The sequence below is a fragment of the Grampus griseus genome (genome assembly GCF_964374135.1).
Source record: "Grampus griseus genome assembly, chromosome: 1".
Classification (NCBI taxonomy): Eukaryota; Metazoa; Chordata; class Mammalia; order Artiodactyla; family Delphinidae; genus Grampus; species Grampus griseus.
In genome coordinates, this window is record NC_139017.1 from 178,975,118 (window position 1) to 178,995,015 (window position 19,898).

A 19,898-nucleotide genomic window follows, 5' to 3' on the forward strand; every position below is an offset into this window, starting at 1 on the left:
AAGGCAGGGGCCTCCGGTCCAGCCTCAGCCATGGGAGGCCTGCCTCGCCAACGCTGCTGTGCCTTCAAGGACCAACGTGATGTGGGGGCAGAGGCAGCCAGTTAGCCACCGTTCCCCACCCCCGCCGGCCGATTGGTCACCTTGGGTTTTCATATCCAATCTGTGTACTTCATATCCAACGGCAATACTTGCAGGGAGGCGTGGTCCCCTGAAGTCCCTCCAGTCCTGGTTTTTACAAAATTATTAAAGAGGAGGGAGGACCCCAAGCAGAGGCCCCCGGAGCGTGGGGCTCCCTCTCTCACTTTGTCTTGCCTCCAGGCCTGTTTGCTGCCCTGAAGAGCAGCTTGGCCCTGGGTTCACTGTGGAGGGAGCTCTGTCTTCATACCACCACCCAGCCCAGAGCCAGGGATCCGTTTGTAGTTTTTTTGGACAACTGAGCATTTATCTTCTGTACAGAATCGAATAAAAACTTCCTATGATTTGCACCAGGCAATCCGAGGCCGATTTCATGGAAACACTTAGAACCTAACAGCACCGCTGGCCAGCTGCCCCTAAACGTCTCTCCCTCTGGGTCCTGAATTCCTCCGCTAGTGCACCCTTCCTTTGGGTTGGACTTGCCCCTTTCTCTAGGCAAATCCAGCGGCCCCACCCAGCGAGTGAGTCAGACCTGGGGCAGCAGCAGGATGGAGCGGCCTGGTGGGTTCCAAAGCCCTAATAAAGGGCGGAGATGACCTATGAGTGCAGATGGCAGCCCCTGCCCAGGTTTGGCTTCAGGGACCACTAATCCCAGTGAGGCTGATTCTGGAGGGCGAGAAAGGCAGAGCAGTTGGAGCCGTGCCTAGGGGAGGAGGACCCATTGTGCCGGTTGACCCGCCCACCAGCCTGGGTTGGAATTCGGAGGACGTGCCCTGGGTCCGCGATGTAAGATCGCCACCTGGTGGCCGGCAGGAGCCTGGTGGCCTGCAGAAGGATTAGTGTCGGGAAGTTGAGACCCGAGAGGCCGCCCCGGGACCACCACTGCAGGAGCCCCGCCCCAGCACCGGAGAGCCCGCTGGGTGGTGCGGTAGGGGAGCTAGGTCGCCCTCTCCCCGCGGTCTGACCAGGACGGGTTTAGCACACGGCAAGGCAGGGGCAGCCCAAAATGAGAAACGTTTTATACAAAGTTGATGTTGGTAGTTCAAAAAGATTCACCTAAGTAGGCATCACGGGAGAAATTAGAACCTTCATGGCCTCTTTATACCCATTTCAGAAGTTCGCACTGTTCTTATTTTGAATTTCAAGCTGGTGGGAGGAGGTGCTAGGATCTCTTCCTGGGCTCAGGGCAGGGTCCCTGTCCTCCACCCCCAGGCTTCCCCGCCGGGAGCCCCGGGTTCGAGTCCGGGCACAGCAATGACCTCATTTTCAGACGAGTAAACCGTCGCACAGCACTCCCAGGGTTGTCAAGGGTGGTGGGCTCCCTGGAGGCCCCAGAGGTCCGGAGTCGGGGGCTCTGCGGGGCCGGGGTCTTTTCCAAGTGGGGAGAAGTGAACTCTCCCTTGAGAGGAGCCGGGGTGTGCCCTAGCAGCCCCCAAGTTGGTGCGACAGTGCGCGGGGTCCCTACCAGAAGCCGTGCGGAGCCAAGCGTCGGGTGGCCGGGGCGGTAGGTGGAGCATCTTACCGGGCGGGGCCACAGCGCTGAGCGGGCGCTGGGCAGGGTCGCTAAGGAGGGGGCTTCCGAGAGGGCAGACTTAGGAGCGTGCGCCAGCGGGTGGGCCGCGCCGCGTGCGGAGGGGGTGGGGATCCCTGGAAGCCGAGTGGGTCCAGGATGGGGATGGGATGGGGGCCCCTTGCTGGGGGGGCGGGGCCTGGCGCGCTTTGTGCCGGTGGGAACCGGGCGTCCCTGGCCGGCTGAATGGGCAGGGGCGGGGCAGCGATTCTCCTCGCTGCGAGGGGTCCGCTCTGTGCTGCTGCGGCCGGCGACCTTCCCACCGCGGCGCGGCCGCGGGGCGGGAACGAGCTGCCCGCCAGGGGCCCTGGGAAAGGGGCGCAGCCCGGGACACCCACTCCCAGCCCCACTGGAAGGTGGGAGGAGGAGAAAGCGGGTCCGGCCTAAGTGGGTAGGGCTGGGGTGGGGGGTGGGTTATGCCTAGACGCGCAGAACCCGGTCCAATCGTAGCTTCGTGTATTTCCCCGAGTTCGAAGAGACGCGGCACCCTCCCGGCCACCCCGTCCCGGGACCAGAACCGATGACCGGAGTTCCGGCCGTCCAAAACAGTCTCTGCGTCCCCAGGCCAGACGAGGGCCTCTGTGAGTCCGAGGCCGTACCTGATCCTCACCAGGGCCGCCACAAGCGCAGCCCCGGCCCCGGGCTCTCGGCGAAGCGGCGAGACGCCGACTGCGGCGCGGGGATGCCGGTGGACTGACCGGGGAGACCTCCAGAGAAGAGGAGCCGGGGTGGCGGGGACCGCGAGCCGGCGGCGGCCGGAGCAGGGACCCAAACTGGGGGGGCGCCGGGGCCGCGCCGCGCGGGCGCCTCGGGGCCGGAACTGGCGCTGTCCATGGTGCTGCCACCCGCGCGCTCGTGCGCCAGGGGGCAGCGCAGACCGTCGCCGCCCTCCTCTTCGCGCCGCAGAAGTTGGCTAACGCCCGGTAGACAGCCGCGGAAGCCCGACGGGTACTCGGCTCCGCTGGGGACCGGCCAGAGCCCTGGGGGGAGGGGAGCGGATGAGAGAAATGCGGAAGGGAGGGGAGAGGAGGAGGAAAGGAAAGAGAGAGAGAGGAGAGAGCAAGGGAGGGGAGAAGTGTGGAGGGGAGGGAAGAGAAGGGAGGGGAGTCAGCCCGAACCCGCTCCCCCCTTCCCGGGTCCAGACCTTCGCCCACCCGGATTACAACTCCACAGCCAGCCGGGCTTTTGCTGCCTGCCCACTCACAGCAATATGGGGCCCCCTTGTCACTCAGCTGCCCACTGCCCTGAGCAGTTCTTCTCCGTCCATCCCTCCTTTATCTGGCCTTGTAGACTCCGTGGCTCTGACCCCACAAGTTCCCCCGCCTCTTCGCCCGACTCCCCAAGCCATCCCGCTACCTTGCACCGAGTTCTGAAGGCTTTTCATGTACTTGACGCTCAGCTCCAGTATGTCTGCCTTCTCCAACTTGCGTTTCCGGATCTGGGGATCCGTGGAAAGGGCTCTTAGCACCGCAGCCTGGGCTGGAGCGGATGAGGCTGGGGATCGTATCATCCCTTACCTCCAACGAGTCCCCTTTCTCACCTGGTGCGAGTAGTGTTTCTCTAGCAACGATCTGAGCTGCTCCAGCGACACATTAATGCGCGCCCGTCGCTTCTTCTCCATCAGCGGCTTGGAGATCTGTGGGTGAGCAGCAGTTAGAGGGCAGGGCCTTGGCCCTCTCGCGCTCTGCCTCACCCCTCACCCCCGCAGCCCTCAGGACCCCAGACCTTGCGGAAGTTGCCGGCGGGGCCGCCAGAGCTGCCCTGGGTCTCAGACTCAGTGCCCATGTTGTCGTAGCGGAGACCACTGGAGGCGGCACCGCCTTTATAGGGGCACCTCGTTTACATGTCAATGAGGCGGTCCTGGACTTGTGGAACCCCCAGGGGGAGGGGATGAGAGAGGGACAAACTGGGAAGTTTGCCACCTCCCTCTGCCTCTTCTCTTCCCTTAGTCCAGGCCTCACCTCCAGGACCCCTCCTCCCTCCTGAGGGACCACCTTTACCCTTTCTCAGTCTTTCCTTTTTTTTTTTTTTTGTCTGCGTTGGGTCTTCGTTGCTGCGCACGGGCTCTCTCTAGTTGCGGTGAGCGGGGGCTACTCTTCATTGCGGTGCGCGGGCTTCTCATTGCGGTGGCTTCTTTTGTTGGGGAGCACGGGCTCTAGGCGCGCAGGCTTCAGTAGTTGCGGCACACAGGCTCAGTAGTTGTGGCTCACGGGCCTAGTTGCTCCTAGTTGCATGTGGGATCTTCCCGGACCAGGGACCAAACCCGTATCCCCTGCACTGGCAGGCGGATTCTTAACCACTGCGCCACCAGGGAGGTCCTCTCAGTCTTTCCTTTCTCCCTCTCACCCTCACCACTGCCTGAGTCTGGAATTCCTTCCCACGCCCATCCCCTCCCGTCCCAGTCTCCCTAAGTTCTGGGCCTCACCACCAAGCCCACTGGGAGAGGTCCATGGGCCCAGATGGCTGCAAGACCCACTAATGACTATGACTGAGCACCGGGCCTCCTCGGGCCTGATGAAGACGCGGAGGCAGGGAGCAGCCGCCAGCGAGGCCTTTCTGCCGGCTTCACGCTCGGGCCGCGCCGGCGATGCCACATTACTCGCCCTAATGTCGGGACAATGCAGCAATTTTCTGCCTGTGGCCACTCAAAGCCAGGTGCAGAGCAGGCCCGCGGGGGCCAAGCAGCAACATGCGTCCCATTAAAGCATGCAGCCCGCCCGCGGGGCCACAGCCAGCCTCCTCCTTGGGGCCTCGGGACTGGGAGCCGTCCTGCGTCGGGGTTCAGTCTGGGCTCAGGGGCCCTCCGGCCCTGTTAGGACCCAACCCACACTCTTCAAACTGGAGGGCAAGCTGCAGGCAGCCTCGGGCCAGGGCAGTCAGAAAGGCCTCCCCCACCCCCAGTCCTGAGTTTGCAGACTGGAAAACTCAGGCTCTGAGGACCTTTCCCTCACAGGGAAGGCCTAGGAGTTTATTCCCCCCACCCCTGCCCGTTGGCCTTCTCTGGGTCCCAACAAATGGGAGGTGGTGGTGAAGACCACTGAGCATCTGCGGAGAGCACCGTTCTGCACGTTTGGAGGTCCGGGATGTCAACCCCTGTTCACTATTCAGGCTGTGGCTGAAGACCCAAGGAGCTCAGAGGAGGAGACACCTGCCCCCCGACCCGCTAGGCCCTATAACAGGACTCCGGTGCAGTCCCTGCTTGGGCTTCAGGAGGCTGGGCTCCAGGAGCTGGGAGGGACGGGAAAACTGACGTCTGCGGGAGTCCCTGGGTTCAAACCTACACAGCTCCCTTTACTGAGTTCCCTTGGCCTCAGTGAACATGCGGCCCCTAGCGCCGCTTGTGAGGGCGCTGTGGAAGTCGCAAGGACCCAAAAGTTCGGCAGTGGAGCCCTGCTGCCGAAGACTGAACGAACTGGCCCTTGCGGGGGTCCCAGTGGGGGTGGAGGGGAAGTTGCTGGGTCCTTGGTGGGCCCCAGCTCCATCCTCTTACCCATCCACCCCCGCTCGGGGTATTGATGGGCCCCCTGCCCGGCAGTGGCGTTCCCAGGCGCCAAGCAGAGTGGAGAATCGCTCCCCGCCCTCCTTTCAGGCGGAAGCGTCGGAGACAGCGGCTCCAAAGTGTTCTTTCGCCCCGGCCGCAGGGCCCGCCGGTCAGATCCGCGCCGGGCCCGCCCCAGGGCGGGTGGCGGGGCCGCGGCGGGACTGCGGGCGCTGGCACGCGCCGGGCGGCTTTGAAGCGCCGGGGCCGGCCAGCCCCGAGTGGCTTCCGCGGGTTCGCTCCGGCTTGGGGCGGTGGCGGCGCGGTACAAAGGCACCGCGGGGCGGGCGGGCGGGCGGCGAGGCCGGGCACAAAGGGGGCAGCCGAGTGTTAAGGGCATTGTGCCGGCCCCACAAAGCCGCGCCCCCGCCCGACCCCTCGGGACCAAACTCCGGGCGCCCTGCCGCGCGCGGGCTTCCAGCTGCTGCACATCTGCAGGGAGGCTGGGCGCGCGCCTCGCTCGGGCGGTCCCCCTCATCCCCGTCCAGCTCTCGAGCCGCGCGGGCAGCCGGGCAATTTGTCCTCTAATTATGATCCCTCCCCATAAACCGCCGCCCGCGCCTTTCAACTCCGGCGTTATTAGCAAACCAATGGCCCTCGGCGCAGCTCTCGCGGCCCACAGCGGGGGCGCCGGGCCCGCCCCCTCTCCAGAGTTCGGGCCGCAATAAAGGGGCCCGCGAGACGCCCCCGCCTGCACCCTGGCCCCCGCAGCTCCTAGGGCCACCACCCCTCTCGAGCCCGTGTCCCGAGATCCCGGCCGCTCTGGGTGGGGCCGCTCACGTGGGTGGCTTAGTGTTTCTTAAGCAGTGGAAAATTGACCGCAAAATGCGCTAATTCGCAATGTTCTGCTTTGGCTGCGGCAGGCGAGGTCGGCCCGGGCGGCCCGGGAGGAATTCGCGCTGTCAAGCTCCGCCCCTGCCGGCTTAATGGGCCTCCGCCTCCGCTGCCCCCGACCCCCACCCCGGCACTGCCCGCTGCGCCCCTCCCCCTCTGGCAGGTCCTCAGCTGGTGTCTCCCCACCTAGGCCGATCCCCTCCCCCACCTTCCGGGCTGGCCAGGGTCCTCGCTCGGCTCCCTCACCACAAACAGCCACCTTGGCGCGTTCGTCGCCTCCAGCTGGCCGAGGGTCGCGCGGGACTCAAGGCTGAAAGGGATCTCTGTGCAAATTCCATCTTACCTTTTACCCACCTTCAGAGACAGTTTCCTCGCCACCCTCGCCACCCTTTACCCCCAATTCGGGTTAGTCTTCTGGGCAGCCGATACCCCCAGTAAGTTAAAGGCAGATTTTTGCATTTGGCAAGATCATTGGAAAAGACCGGAGTCTCCACCGAGATCCTGCTCGGAGACCTAGGCTAGGGACCCCCAGGTCTGTTTGCAAGTTTTGCGTCTGGGCATCCTACACACCCTAGGCAGGCTGGGCTCCGAGGGCGCGTGCAGAGGCTGGGGAGGCGTTTTACCGACGTAGGGGGAGCGGCTGCGGGTTCACCTCGTCCTCTCTGAGGGCAAGCAGGACCAAGCGCTCTCGGGCAGCCGGCAAGGGCATGGACCAACTTAGAAACCCGGCTTACGCAAGCCGGGATGTAGGCCACCGACTCCCTTTCCATCTTTAGCCTCTGGGGTTCCCAGGGGGCTTGGAAAGGAGCACAGGTCCAGGCAGAGCGCTGGGGGGACACAGGCTGCCCTCTGCTCATTCAGGAAAAATTCCTTCTATAACTCAGGAGAGCTCTGGGGGCTTCCAGGGCTACTCAAAGCGCGTGGCTTCCTCAGGCTGGGGAATTTAAGGCCCACAGTGACCTGTGCCTTTTGCCCTCTGTTCCTCCATTTGGTTTTCTTGACTTTGGTAAAAGAAAGAACATTACAGAACGATGCAGGCCCTGGATGGGAACCCCTGCCTTCCTGCAGCCCCCAGGCATTTAAAGCTACCCGAGCTGTTAGGTGCTGCGGAGGCCACTGCCTGTGCAGTGACTGGAGGGAGAAATGTGCCTCCGCCTCCAGGATGCACTTCTAAATGGAATGAAGCGATTGCTCCGTGTAATTAACTATTGGGACACGGCAAAAGCTCAGAAATGACTCAGCCGATTGTCTCCAGATGGGGTTGGAGAGGCTGCGATTGTTTAACTCTCTTTGGCTGGGTTAGGACTCCGAATAGCCCGGCAGCCAAGGGCCCTCCAGGGGACAAAGGCTGGGACTCCGGTGAGGGCATCAACACTGAACCGGGCTGGCCCAGCTCAGAGAGAGTGAATTCTGGGAGACCCTCACTGTCCCAGCCTTTTGTGCTTCTCCCCAGCTGGCTCTAATCTTTAAATATTTACCCGGCCCCTTTGTGCACATATGACTTATGCACGTTGGGCTGATCTGCTCATAAATTACGAGAGTCATTTACCAGACGGGGGTGGGGGGGTGGGGGGTGCTTTCATGCCTGGAGTGGGGAATGGCCAGAGGAGGGGAAGAAAAAACAGCTTTCGGAGGATCAGAGCAAGCTGCAGCCACACTGGACAGGCCCCTCCTGGCCTCCACGTGGGAAGTGGATGGGGCAGAGGCCTGTGAGTGACAAGGAGTCCCAGGAGGTCACCCACCATCAGGGAGGAGGGAGAGGCAGAGTTCCAGAGCTGTTTCCTACTTGGTGTCAGGCTTGGACAGGAGCCAGCCCTTCATCCTGGGAAGCTGGTGTGGGTGGAGCTGCTTGGCTAACACCCATCCTTGCCCCTTCTCCTGCTTGCTCTGCAGCATTCCCCCTTCCTGCATTTCCTCTTTCTCCGTAAAGCAACCCTGTTTGAGAAAAGGGAGCCTAATTTCACCTCAGCCTGCAGCTTAACTTGGAAAAGTCAACATGGTTCTGACGGCTTTTTAAAACAAGAGGGATCCCCACTTGGGCCCAGGATGGAAAGCCACCTCAGCTGGTGGGTGGATGGCTGGATTGGGGGGCGGGGAGGGGAGGCCCTAGAGAGGGAACTTCCTGCATGAGAAAGGGTTCCCTTTGTGCTTGCCTCACAGCTCCTAGAACAAAACACATTCAAATGCTTATTTAGAGGGGAAAAAATGGAAAGCAAGGCATCTCCAGGCTGACTGGTTTCTCTTTATTTTCTTATATTACTGTAGGTGTGCTGTTCCTCTAGCCTAGGGGAGGACAAAATGGAGTGACACAGGAGAGCTGGGTGCAGAGTGGACATGTTTGATCAGATTGCTTTCCTCTCTGGTGGGAAAGCAGGTCTCTGTGTTTCTGTCTATATCTCTGTGAATTACTGTTTTTCTGTGTGCCTGTGTATCTCTCCGTGTGACTTTGTTGCTCTGGGTCTATGCCAGTGTGTACATACATTCGTTTACTTGCCTTTCCCTTCCATCACTCCTCTGTGAACCCCCAGGCCCTGACAGATTCAGCAACTCTAGTGACTTCTAAAAATTCCCCTTCCCGCTGGTCTGGCCCTACCTGGAAGGGGACTGCCTCCCCCTTCTTTCTCCCTTCTCCAAGTTGGGACTGATGGAGATGTATGGTCTAAAAGGAACTGATGGGCAGAGAAGAGAGAGTTGCTCAAGCCTTCCAATCTGCATTACATGTTACTCTGTGCCCCCCAGAACAGGGACTGCCCCTGCCATAAGTCAGCGTGGAGAGCAGATACCAAGGGCCAGAAAAGGAGCTTCCTGGGAGCAGCCCTCTGCCCCAGGACCAGACTCACTCCCGGGAGTGAAGGTGCAGTGAGCACCCTCTAGTGGCCCTGAGGTGTCCTGGAGATGCAGGAGAGGTCCTGAGTGGGGGGAGACAGTAGAAACAGGGGACAGTGGCAGGACCCTGGCTCTCAGTCCCCAGTAACAGTCCAGGCTTCCTTCCCACATGGTGCTGCAACTGGGTGACGTTGAATTTTAAAACATTAAATCTCCTTTCAGTTCCCATCTACCGAGTTTAGCAAATGTCTTCTGAGCACTTTTTTTTTTTTTTTTTTTGCGGTACGTGAGCCTCTCACCGTTGTGGCCTCTCCCGTTGCAGAGCACAGGCTCCGGACGCGCAGGCTCAGCGGCCATGGCTCACGTGCCCAGCCGCTCCGCGGCATGTGGGATCCTCCCGGACCGGGGCACGAACCCGTGTCCCCTGCATCGGCAGGCGGACTCTCAACCACTGCGCCACCAGGGAAGCCCCCTGAGCACATTTTAAACATGATACTGGGTTTACAGAACACTGGTGTGAGACCCGTGAAATCAGGATCCCTATTTTATAGGAAGTTGAGGCTCACAGAGCTGCTTTGCCCGAGCTCACAACGCTGCTGAGGTAGGCTCTCCACCCTTCCCTGAACCCAGCTTTCCAGACACCAGGCCTCCTGCCTGGTCCTGCAAGGACACAGGAAGGTAGAGTGGCCAGGGACTCAGAGGCAGACTGGGCTGACGGCAGCTCACAGCCCACCTGCCCTTATGGCTCTCTGACCCACTACTCTGGGTTCCAGCCTCCCCCAGGGCCTGTCCCCTATCCCGCTTCAGGCTTGCTTCCTCCTGCCTCTGTGTCTGCAAAACTCAGTCCCCTCCCTTCTGTAGATGTCCTTGCTCTCATTTCCAGTCTCAGGCGGGCTGCCAGTACCGACTCTTCCGGGCACACTCCTAACGCTCCCACCCACGGGCCTCTCCCTGGGGTCCCTCCCATTCCCTCTCTATCCCTACTAGGCTCCTGACCCACCCCCATCCCACCATTGTTTATTCTAGTCATTTGCTTACTTGCCTTTTTCCTCCATCAGGCCTTTGTGAGCGCCCGGAAGTGGAGGCATTTACCTTTTAAAAAATTAAGGAACAGGACTTCCCCAGCGCTCCAGTGGTTAAGACTAAGCCCTTCCACTGCAGGGGGCATGGGCTGGATCCTCTGTCCAGGAAGTTCCAAAATGCCACGACGGTAAAGTAAGGAAAAATTCCTAAGTAATATAGATTGATTGTGGACCATATGGAAAATACAAAAACATATAAAAAAAGACAGTAAAAGTCTCCCAGAGTCCCTACCACCTGAAGATTATCGTTGTGAAGTAATTTTGGCTTCTATTCCAAACATTTTTCCCGGGCTCACACATATGCTTCTCTTTTTCCCAAGTGAAGTCAGGATCACACTGCAAAGTTTGGCATGCTGCATTATAAAAAACGTAATGTCTTGAGGATTTCCACCGTCGGCTAACATTCTCCCTCGACACGAACTGAAGTGGGCGGTCACCCCGCTGCGTGCATGCCCCAAGGGTAGTGTCCCCGCAGCCTGGGCGCCCAGCGGGCGCTCGGAGACCCTGCCGAAGGCGGGTGGTCTCTGCGCGCGGACCCCCCCGGGGCGCGGTGGGGTGGAGGCGGATCGCCGGCTCGCGCCCGCAGGCCCAGGACTGTCGGTTTCGCCGGGGATCGCGCGGGGCCCGTGAGCGGCGGGGGCGGGGGCTGGGTGCTTTAGATTTCACGTGATTTCTCTTGATGGGGACATTCTGGAGTTTGGGGCCGACTCCTGGCAGACGCCGCCGGCAACTTCTTGGCCCAGGACCCAGACTGCCCGCGGCCCCGCCCGCCAGCCGCAGCTGTGCCTGGGTCAGGGGGTCCCGGGGGGACGGCGGGGCGGGGCGGGGCGCTCCTGTCAAATTCGGGCCCCCGCCGCGCGGCGCGGCGGTATCGCGAGAGCTCGACGGCGGTGCGCAGGTCTGGGCGGCTGCCCTTCCCGGCCGGCGTCGGCAGCGCAGTGCGCAGGCGCAGCGGGCGGGTTTCCCCAGGCTACAGTTGGGGCCGCCGCCCGCTGGTCCGCCGCCCTGCGCCATGGCGGGCTGCGCGGCGCGGGCTCCGCCGGGCTCCGAGGCGCGCCTCAGCCTCGCCACCTTCCTGCTGGGCGCCTCGGTGCTCGCGCTGCCACTGCTCACGCGCGCCGGCCTGCAGGGCCGCACCGGGCTGGCGCTCTACGTGGCTGGACTCAACGCGCTGCTGCTGCTGCTCTACCGGCCGCCGCGCTACCAGGTGCGGGCCGGGCCGGGCCGAGGGCCGGGGCGGGGACCGGGGGCCGGGCGGGCTGGGCGCGGCGCGTGGGCACCGTCCCCCCGGGGTCGAGGTCCGGGTCTGCCGAGAGCGCGGCCCGCGAGAGTGGTTGCCTCCCCCGGCCGCGTCTTTTAGCAGCTGCGAGTTCAGGTGGCAGGAGGGCCCCCTCCCTGCCAGTCCCGGGGGGCGTGGGTCGCGGTCCCCCTCCACCCGGCGGAGTGGGTGGGAAGTTGCGGTTGGTGCCGTTCAGCAGCTGCGGCAGATGCACGTGGGGTGGGGAGTGAGCGGGCCCACGAGTTCTTTTATGTAATTTAAGGTGTGGAGAACTACCTGCTGTCAAGTCTGAGGTCAGAGGCCCCCGCAGTTACGTGGAGGGGGCTGGGCGCAGAGTCCCGGCTGCCCCGACCAGATTCGCTGCATGGACTTGGGAGAATCCGGCCAATAAGCTAGGTTTAACGCAGTTTTCCCACAGCCCTGAGTGACAATAACAATCATAATAGGAATGGTAGCTAAACCTTACTTACGAAGCACTTCGTCTTAAGTGCTTTACATGGGTAATCTTCACAGCAGTCCTCAGAGGTAGGTACTCTTGTCATCCCCATTGTGCAGATGGGGAAACCGAGGTCCAGAGAGATTAAGTAACTTGCCTAAGGCCACAGAGCCATAGAGGGGTGGGCTTGGGATTTGAACCCAGGCAGCCGTGTTTCACCCTGTTAACCTCTGAGCAAATCGGCTCCATGGACTTGCGGGTGGCCTGCTTATCCCAGGAAGTACGATGTATGCTCTGTGAACAACCAGGTGACTGATGCTCTTTTGGGTCCGTTTCAGATAGCCATCCGAGCCTGTTTCCTTGGCTTTGTGTTTGGCTGTGGAGTGCTACTCAGTTTTAGCCAGTCTTCTTGGAATCACTTTGGCTGGTAAGAAGTGCTTTGGGAATGACAGTTTTGAGGTGGGGGTGGGTGGCTCAGAGGGTCAGTAGTGATATTCCCGCATCCTTGGCTGGCTGAAGGCTAGTGAGGGCTCTAAGGGAATGAGGCCTCTAGCTTCCTAGATTCCCGCATCTTGAACCTTGAGAACTTGTGCCCGTCGGCTGCTTCTGTCGCAGGTGGAAACAGGTCTCCCTGGCACCCTTCCCATAGGTGCTCTCATCTGCTGCACCTTCAGTAATGTGACCAGCCCCTCCCAGAAGAGGGTACTGGTCCTCAGTGACAGGAAGGGGCAAGGCTCTGGCTCGTCTTCACAGGCCTTTTCCGTCTCTAATTTCTATTAGGTCACATCTAGTGCCTCCCCCACGGCCAGTGTAGGATTTTTCCCTACACTATGATTTCAGTCCCTTGAGCCTTCTAGTCCCTGACCTGGATATGAACCAGTGGCTTCAAGGTAAAAAGCTTTATCTCCTACTATCAATACTCTGAGCCATCTAATCCTTCTTTGCTGGAATTATTTCAGTTTTTTGAATTTTTGTATTCGACATACATCACTACTTTATTTTGATACTTCTTTCATGTTTTACTGTGTGTAGTGTCATTTTAAAAAAGGCTGAAGGCCCATAGTGCCTTCCTAACCTATGTTTTTTGTTTTTTGGTTTTTTTTCTTTTTTTCCCTCCTGTGACATTCAAAAACATAGTCCCTTTACAACCCCACTTTCTGCAAACCTCAGGGAATAATGCTACATGTGGGTGCCTGATGTCCACTCTCAGACAGGTGACAGCAGGCCCTCATCATAGAATTCAGGGACAGTTCAGACCAAATCTGTACTTGGACTTAAAGGCTAACTTGATTCCCTTGCCCCAACTTACCTCTCGTTCTTTTTGTTTTGAAATAGGTATATGTGCTCCCTGTCATTGTTCCACTATTCTGAGTACTTAGTCACAGCAGTCAATAATCCCAAGAGTCTGTCCCTGGATTCCTTTCTCCTGAATCACAGTGTGGAGTATACAGTAGCAGCTCTTTCCTCTTGGATAGAGTTCACACTTGAAAATATCTTCTGGCCAGGTCAGTGTGCCCTGCTTTCCCCTCTGCAGGGGAGATGGGTGGCTTCCACGTGGGCCTCAGGACAGTGATGTGGGTTCACCTCTCAGGTCTAATCTCCCCGAGTGATCTTCCCCAGACCTCTATCCTCACTAAGCTCTTTATAAAGGACAAGCTCCACTTGTGAATTCCGCTTCTGGAGTTTGAATGGATGATATGTTGACCTTACGCTTTAAGCCTTGCAGGACGTAGTGTGTACCATTTAATGTGAAGTCCCAACCTCTGATAGCTGTAATACCAGGTTTACAGTCAGAAGATTCGGATCTGTTCATTTTCTGTGACTTGAGAAATTTCATGTAAAAATTTTATTAGCAAAAACTACTGCATCTGGAACCTACTCTGACACTGAACTTTCCACAGCAAGTTAAATGAAATGTATGTAGTTCCTAAGGTTCAGTAAAGGGCCAAGGCGGGAGACGCTGGACCCTTCTCGGCTTCACTTAGCTGTCTTTGTCCCCAGAGGAAGGATGGGAGCGTGTGGCGGGGGTGTGTGTGGATGAGAGCCTGTCACCTCTTTGCCGTGACACTCTAACTGGGCTGTTGGCGGTTTAACGTGAATGGGTGAACAGCACAACTTAGGGGAATGTGTTTTGTGTATAATTAAATTTTAATGTGATGACAGATGCCGATTGCCCACTAGCATGTGTTCTAGTGTTCCTGTCTTTCGAAACATAGGTTAATTTTAAGCATGCAGAGGGGAACTCAGCAGTCCAGGGTCTTCACTCCCCGGTTGTCACCATCCCTCTCCTGCAGAACTGAAGCAGATCACCTGGCTCAGCGCCACGGGGCTGCTGATGGTGGTCTTTGGAGAGTGTCTGCGGAAAGCGGCGATGTTTACAGCTGGTTCCAATTTCAACCACGTGGTGCAGAATGAAAAGTCAGACACCCACACTCTGGTGACAAGCGGAGTATACGCTTGGTTCCGGCATCCTTCTTACGTTGGGTGGTTTTACTGGAGTATCGGAACCCAGGTATGGTATCAGATACGATACTGGTCTCCTTTAAAGTGTTTAAAAATATGTTTTAAATCGACATATAATTTAAATATCATAAAATTCACCATTTCAAAGTGTATAATTCAGTAGATTTCACTGTATTCACGAAGTTGGTCTTTTTAATTTGTTTGCCATTGTGGCTTTTTTTTTTTTTTTAAGTGTTGTGTTTACTTATTTATTTATTTATTGGCCACGCCGTGCAGCTGGTGGGATCTTAGTTCCCTTAGCAGGGACTGAACCTGGATCCCCTGCAGTGGAAGCATGGAGTCTTAACCACTGGACCACCCGGGAATTCCCTGTTGGTCCTTTTTAAATAGGTACACGTGTTCCCTGCCATGTTTCAAGTGATAGTTAAATAAAAGTCAAAAGAACTGATTTAGTCTTTAGCGCTTTTTGCTATGTACTTAAAATCTGGGTGTCCTAAGCTTGTAAACTTCCGGCGATCCTAGGTGCCGTTACCCCCTCTGTCGTACCCCTTTTCTGCCTCTTTAACTTAGACCTGGAGCATCCCGGTGGGATGAGGACAGACATGGGGCTTTGGGGAGAGCCCTCTGCCACGCAAGGGGCAGCTCAGCTGATTTTCATTAGAGGCTGCTGTGGATGAGCCCAGGGTCATATGTCAGGTTTAACATGAGCGATGGAGGTTTGCTCTGTCTCAGGCTGCAGACCGAGCCTTGTTTCTTGAGCATTGTCTCTTGAATCTGTTTTCTTAGTCCTAGAAGAACTTGGACAGAGATTGTGGATACAGCTTAGAAAACTCATCACCTCTTTGGGAACATCCAGTCCGGTCCCCCAGGCATCCCATTGCAGTGCATGGTATGGGGGGGCACTCTGGTGACCCCCAGTGGTGTAGTAGGTTACTGCACAGCATTTGTGTGAAAACTTGCAACCCTGAAACTTAAGACTGCCGCATTAACAATCACATTCCCCGGGAACAGGCTGACTGTAGTGGAATCATGTAATTTGCCGTAAGTGCTATAACTAATAAACCTAAGTGCTCTAGGGCTGGACAGCTTTTCATACTTCTTTGCCTATAGATCTTTCTACACCGTGACCCAGCACACAAGTGTGTGTAACAACTGCACAGATCTTTCCTGAGCAACGCTCACCCTGACTGTGTACAGGACACTCTGTTTCCTGTCTTGTCAGTGTTTGTAACGCCGTTTCGGACGCACGGGATTGATCTCCTGGCTCCATGACGGGTTGTGGCTTGGGACTGGGAAACCCCGCTCTAGGGTCTGCTGGCGGTGGCGGCACAGGCTCTGGGGTCCCTGGCGGGCGGGTGGGGCCGGTCCGGCTCTAACATCAACTGATGGGCCTCCGTTTCCTTGCGGGTTAAGCAGGGGCGGCAGCGCTGCTCAAGAGGCTTGCTCTGGGCGTCGAATGGCTTACTGGCTGGTGGTAAAGGGCTTGGCATGTGCTGGGAACACAGTAGGTGCTCAGTAAACCGTGGTGAGAAGAAGTGAGGTCACCCATGTGGGGAAGACGTACGTCCCGGGCGGGGGCCGGGGGGTCCGTCGGAGTGGGCAGGGGTGGATCAGTGGGCTCCCTGAGCTACACAGAAGAAGCGGGCCGAGGAACTGCTTTCCTGGGCTGCGAAAGCCAGGCTAAGGAGGCGTGGTTGAGGCCTTCGTGCTTTCTGAACAGGGGAGTGATCTGATGGAAGAAGTGGTTTTGGGGGCTCAGCTGATAGCAGTGTATCGACGGCACGTACGCAGGAAGGTTGCGGGGGCCGGAGGCAGGGGGCCAGGCAGCTGTGGGGTGGGAGGGAGCGTGCTAGGAAGGGGGCAGGGTGGGAGCCACGCGGGAAGGCAGTGGTGCTTGGAATGGGAATTCACGTATGGGGGTGGAGGCAGGAGTTGCCAGCACCCCTGCCTGGGGGTCGAAATCCAGGAGGTTGCTCTTTCCTTTCAGTTTTTAGGTATCTCTCAGGTAAGAGGAACAACAGAAAAGCGTACGAACGAAAGCTACAGTGATGGGTGTTTAGCCCTGCTGTGAAAGTGATGGTGTGGTTTCCGTTAATGGCGCCCTGGCTCAGGGTCTCAAAGACCCTAGTGATGTTTCAGGAGTCTCTTGGGCCCTTGGCAGGAAGTCCTCTGCGGTCATTGGAGAGCAGCACATGCCGCTAAAGTTCAGGGTTTCGGGTCACACTGACCCCAGTGCACTAACCCTGTGTCCCTTCGCCAGGTGGTGCTGTGTAACCCCATCTGCGGCGTGAGCTACGCTCTGACAGTGTGGCGCTTCTTCCGCGACCGGACAGAGGAGGAGGAGATCTCGCTGATTCACTTTTTTGGAGACGAGTACCTGGAGTATAAGAAGCGGGTGCCCACGGGCCTGCCTTTCATAAAGGGGGTCAAGGTGGAGCTATGATAGGCCCGGGCGGCCCAGGCCAGGCTGGGGCCCCCCCACTCCAGGCAGCGTGGGACGGAACTGCTTCCTGTCGGCCACGCTGCAGAACGGACTTTCTTAAATCATTTTGTGTGTCACCAGTGACTCTTCTGGAATATCACTCAAGATCAAATGGTCAGAAGGCCTTAGGACCAAAGGACCCCACTCCCACCCCCACTCCCACCTCCCCGCTGCCCGGAGCAGCCTGTTCCCGGGCTGCATCAAGGTAGGACATAGATTAAAGGTGGACAAGAAGCAAATAACCGCAGTCCTTGGCAGTGACCCCCGACGCGCCTGGGCAGAGCCTAGGCCACACTCCATCCCCCACGAGGCCAGGGCTGTTAAGTTGTAACCCAGACCCTTGGGGAGAGGTGGGCTCACTCCTGATGCTGAGTGAGGCTCCTGCAGCAGGAAGGGGTACGTGGGCACCAGTACTTGCTAGTGTTAGAAACCCATTCAGAATCCTTACTTTGACCGAAACACACAAACAGCACAGCTTTAACCTCCCTGTTTCTGTCCTTAAGTGCATGAGCATCTCTACAATTTTAAAGACACTTCCTTATAAGGCACTTTGGCTCTTCATATATCTCATCCTGTTTACTTACCTGTTTTCAAAAACAGCAGTACGAACTCAGGGGACTCGCTTGGCGTGTGAGCCCCACCTTTCACTTGGCAGAAAGGCAGCACAGACACCTCCAGATGACTCAGCTGCTGCTCTGTGTTACCAGGGCTCCCCGGGCCAGGGACACTGTGGGCCCCTGTGGCTTTCCTGGGTCCTGGCTCCTCCCAGAAGGGGGCTGTTACCAGTGACAGGCATGTCAAAGGTGTGTCATTTCTCCTTTATCCAAAAAAAATGCTTCCTGGACACCTGCTCTGTGCAAGGCATTGTTAAACGTTGAGAAATACCGCTCTCCGTTTACTTGGGGTTTTTTCTTATTCTATCATAGCTTATATTTTTGTGTTTTGACTTAAATCTGTTAACCATTGATTTCTATGTTCTGTTCTCAAAATTCCATCGTCCCTAATGCCATTTCAAACTGTCTTTTCCAAAGGGGTTTGAGCATAAACAACTACGAAATTCAAGCAAGCCAACTCAAAAAAAATAGGGCAAATAATCGCAGCTGAGATTTAGTCAGTGCTTTTGTTGTTCAAGTTCGGGAAGATTGGCTTTACGAGTCAAACATATAAGCTTTGAGACCCTTGTTGAATTCTGGACCAGAGAGCAACTTGCTCTCAGTGTGAATTCCTTCCATGCAGTCCTGCAGTGGCACCAACAGAGCGTCAATCAGGTGGCATCGGCCCCTGGCTGGAGTGCTGCCACGCCACGCCACGCCACGCCACGCGACGCGACGCGGTTTTCAAGGAGCCACTAAACCTTTCCGTGCCTAGACCTCCCCATCTGTAGGATGGGGTCAATACCACCTACCTCGCAGGGGTCTTGTGAAGACTTAGAAGAACAATGTCAAACGTTTTTACTACTTTGGTGACAGAGATGACATAAACGAAACCAGTATTGCATGAATTACACAAAAATGGACATTTGACTCACTGTACCAGATACCGGGAATGTGTGTTCAAAAAAGCATTCTACCAACTCGAAATATTAACTTATTTCTAGATTTCATGGCCTAATTAGTGTTTTTCATCATTATACATACCAAAGAGGTTTACAGGTTCATCGCTGACAGGTGTGACATTTGCTGGTTTGAGGACCGGACAGATTCCAGCCTCGGCCTCCTGAGGTCTCGCAGGCAGACAGCCCAGGCAGCAGCCAGGGTCTCGCGGCAGATTCTTCTGGCGGGAACACTGCCCGGCGGGACGTCAACATGCACTTACTGTGTTTGAGGACTTGAATCAGTGCTAAACTTGTTCTGCAGACCACTCCTAGTGAAATACACTCCCCTTCATAGGATTGCAGAACTGAGGAGGGTGTAGCTGGGGTTTTGGCGGCCACCCCCAGCTCTTTGAGGGAAAGTCCTTTCTTGCTGCATCTAGCAGGTTAGGACCCAGCTTTCATTACCACTGGGGGTCGTGAAGTTGTCTCTTCAGCAGATGGAGAGGAGCTAGTGACGACCCTGGCTTTGTGGACAGTAAGGCCGGAGGTGTTGGCCTCTGACGGTCTGTCCCTCCGCCGGCCTGCCAGGCCTGGAGCTCAGGAGGCAGGCCCTGGTGTCGGCAGGGAGATGCTGCTGTCACACCACCTGGGCTGGACGTGACATTCTGCTCTGCTTGAAAGAGCAGTTCCACAAGCAAGTTCCCACCCCGATTTGTAACCCAGGGCGGAAGTCCGCAATTACTTGGGGATCAGAGATGAACTACTTAGGGGCAGGATTTGGCAAGTGATTGACTTTCATCTAGCACTGAGATCTTCAGGTTATTTTTACCTTTATAAGTTCAGCAGTGACAGCGCACAAGGAGGAGAATCAGGTTAATGGGGTACAGGCTTTTTGGGTATTCCCGAAAGCTTATTTTGGGTAAAGGCCACATCACCGGTCCCCTCAAATTAAGAAACCGTCAGGAGATTTCTTTTTCCATTGCAGGTTTCAAAGCGGAGACTCTGAAATGGAAAATAGGCACTGCACAGAACAAAGCTATTTTGAAGCAGTGCAAAATGAAACACTTCACGAGGGTTTGCAGGCTGGGGCCGAGACCGGCGGTTTACTGAAACGAGGTTGTAGGTGAGCCTGGCAGAGGGCAGGAGGCAGCGCACCCCGCCGGCCCTTCATTGTCATAAACTGCTGCATAAACCTACAAAGTGAACTTTATCAATCCCTTCCACTTATTTAGCACTCTGGGTGATTAACATGATGGGGGAACATCGCTAAACCCACCGGTTGTGTTGACAGGTGAGGTTCCGTAGGGTCTCGACGGCAGCTCCGTTTGGTCGCAGCCCCTCTGTGACGGGAACAGTGAACCACTGTCCCTTCTCTGCACTTTCTTACTGCCTTAGATAGTTGTGCTCTCCCTCTGTGTTTTGCTTCTGCAGTGACTTGGTGAGGCCAGGCGACCCCAGCCTGTCTGGCATGGTGCGAGAGGCTTGCTGTCTGTGCCCCGCTGTGGGGGCCTGACGCCCTGTCCTGGGCTCGGTCCCAAGCGCTTGCCCCTGCAGGACTGTCCCGTAGCTTAGGCTAGGAGAGTAACCTAATGGGGTAATTACTCTTCTTTTTACGTGCAGAAATGTTTATTTAAATATTGGATTTTCTTTCACAGAAATTATTTCCAATGCTTAAATAAAACTGTACTTGATTTCACTATGAACAATAGTATGATCGTG

At 57.1% G+C, this 19,898-nt stretch overlaps 2 protein-coding genes across 2 annotated transcripts; one reads left to right on the forward strand and one right to left on the reverse strand.

Annotated features, from left to right (window-relative positions):
• Window positions 1–2,311: 2,311 nt before the first annotated feature.
• On the reverse strand, window positions 2,312–3,490 carry HES3 (hes family bHLH transcription factor 3; the record flags this gene model as incomplete). Its single annotated transcript, XM_082659410.1, has 4 exons — window positions 2,312–2,685; window positions 3,062–3,143; window positions 3,246–3,341; window positions 3,431–3,490. 4 exons carry the CDS (start codon window positions 3,488–3,490, stop codon window positions 2,312–2,314), a joined length of 612 nt encoding a protein of 203 aa, XP_082515536.1.
• Window positions 3,491–10,997: 7,507 nt separating this feature from the next.
• On the forward strand, window positions 10,998–19,879 carry ICMT (isoprenylcysteine carboxyl methyltransferase; the record flags this gene model as incomplete). The annotated part of the gene is made up of 5 exons (XM_082680659.1): window positions 10,998–11,192; window positions 12,039–12,127; window positions 13,036–13,205; window positions 13,995–14,212; window positions 16,424–19,879. 5 exons carry the CDS (start codon window positions 10,998–11,000, stop codon window positions 16,604–16,606), a joined length of 855 nt encoding a protein of 284 aa, XP_082536785.1. The 3' UTR covers window positions 16,607–19,879.
• Between the last annotated feature and the right edge of the window lie 19 nt (window positions 19,880–19,898).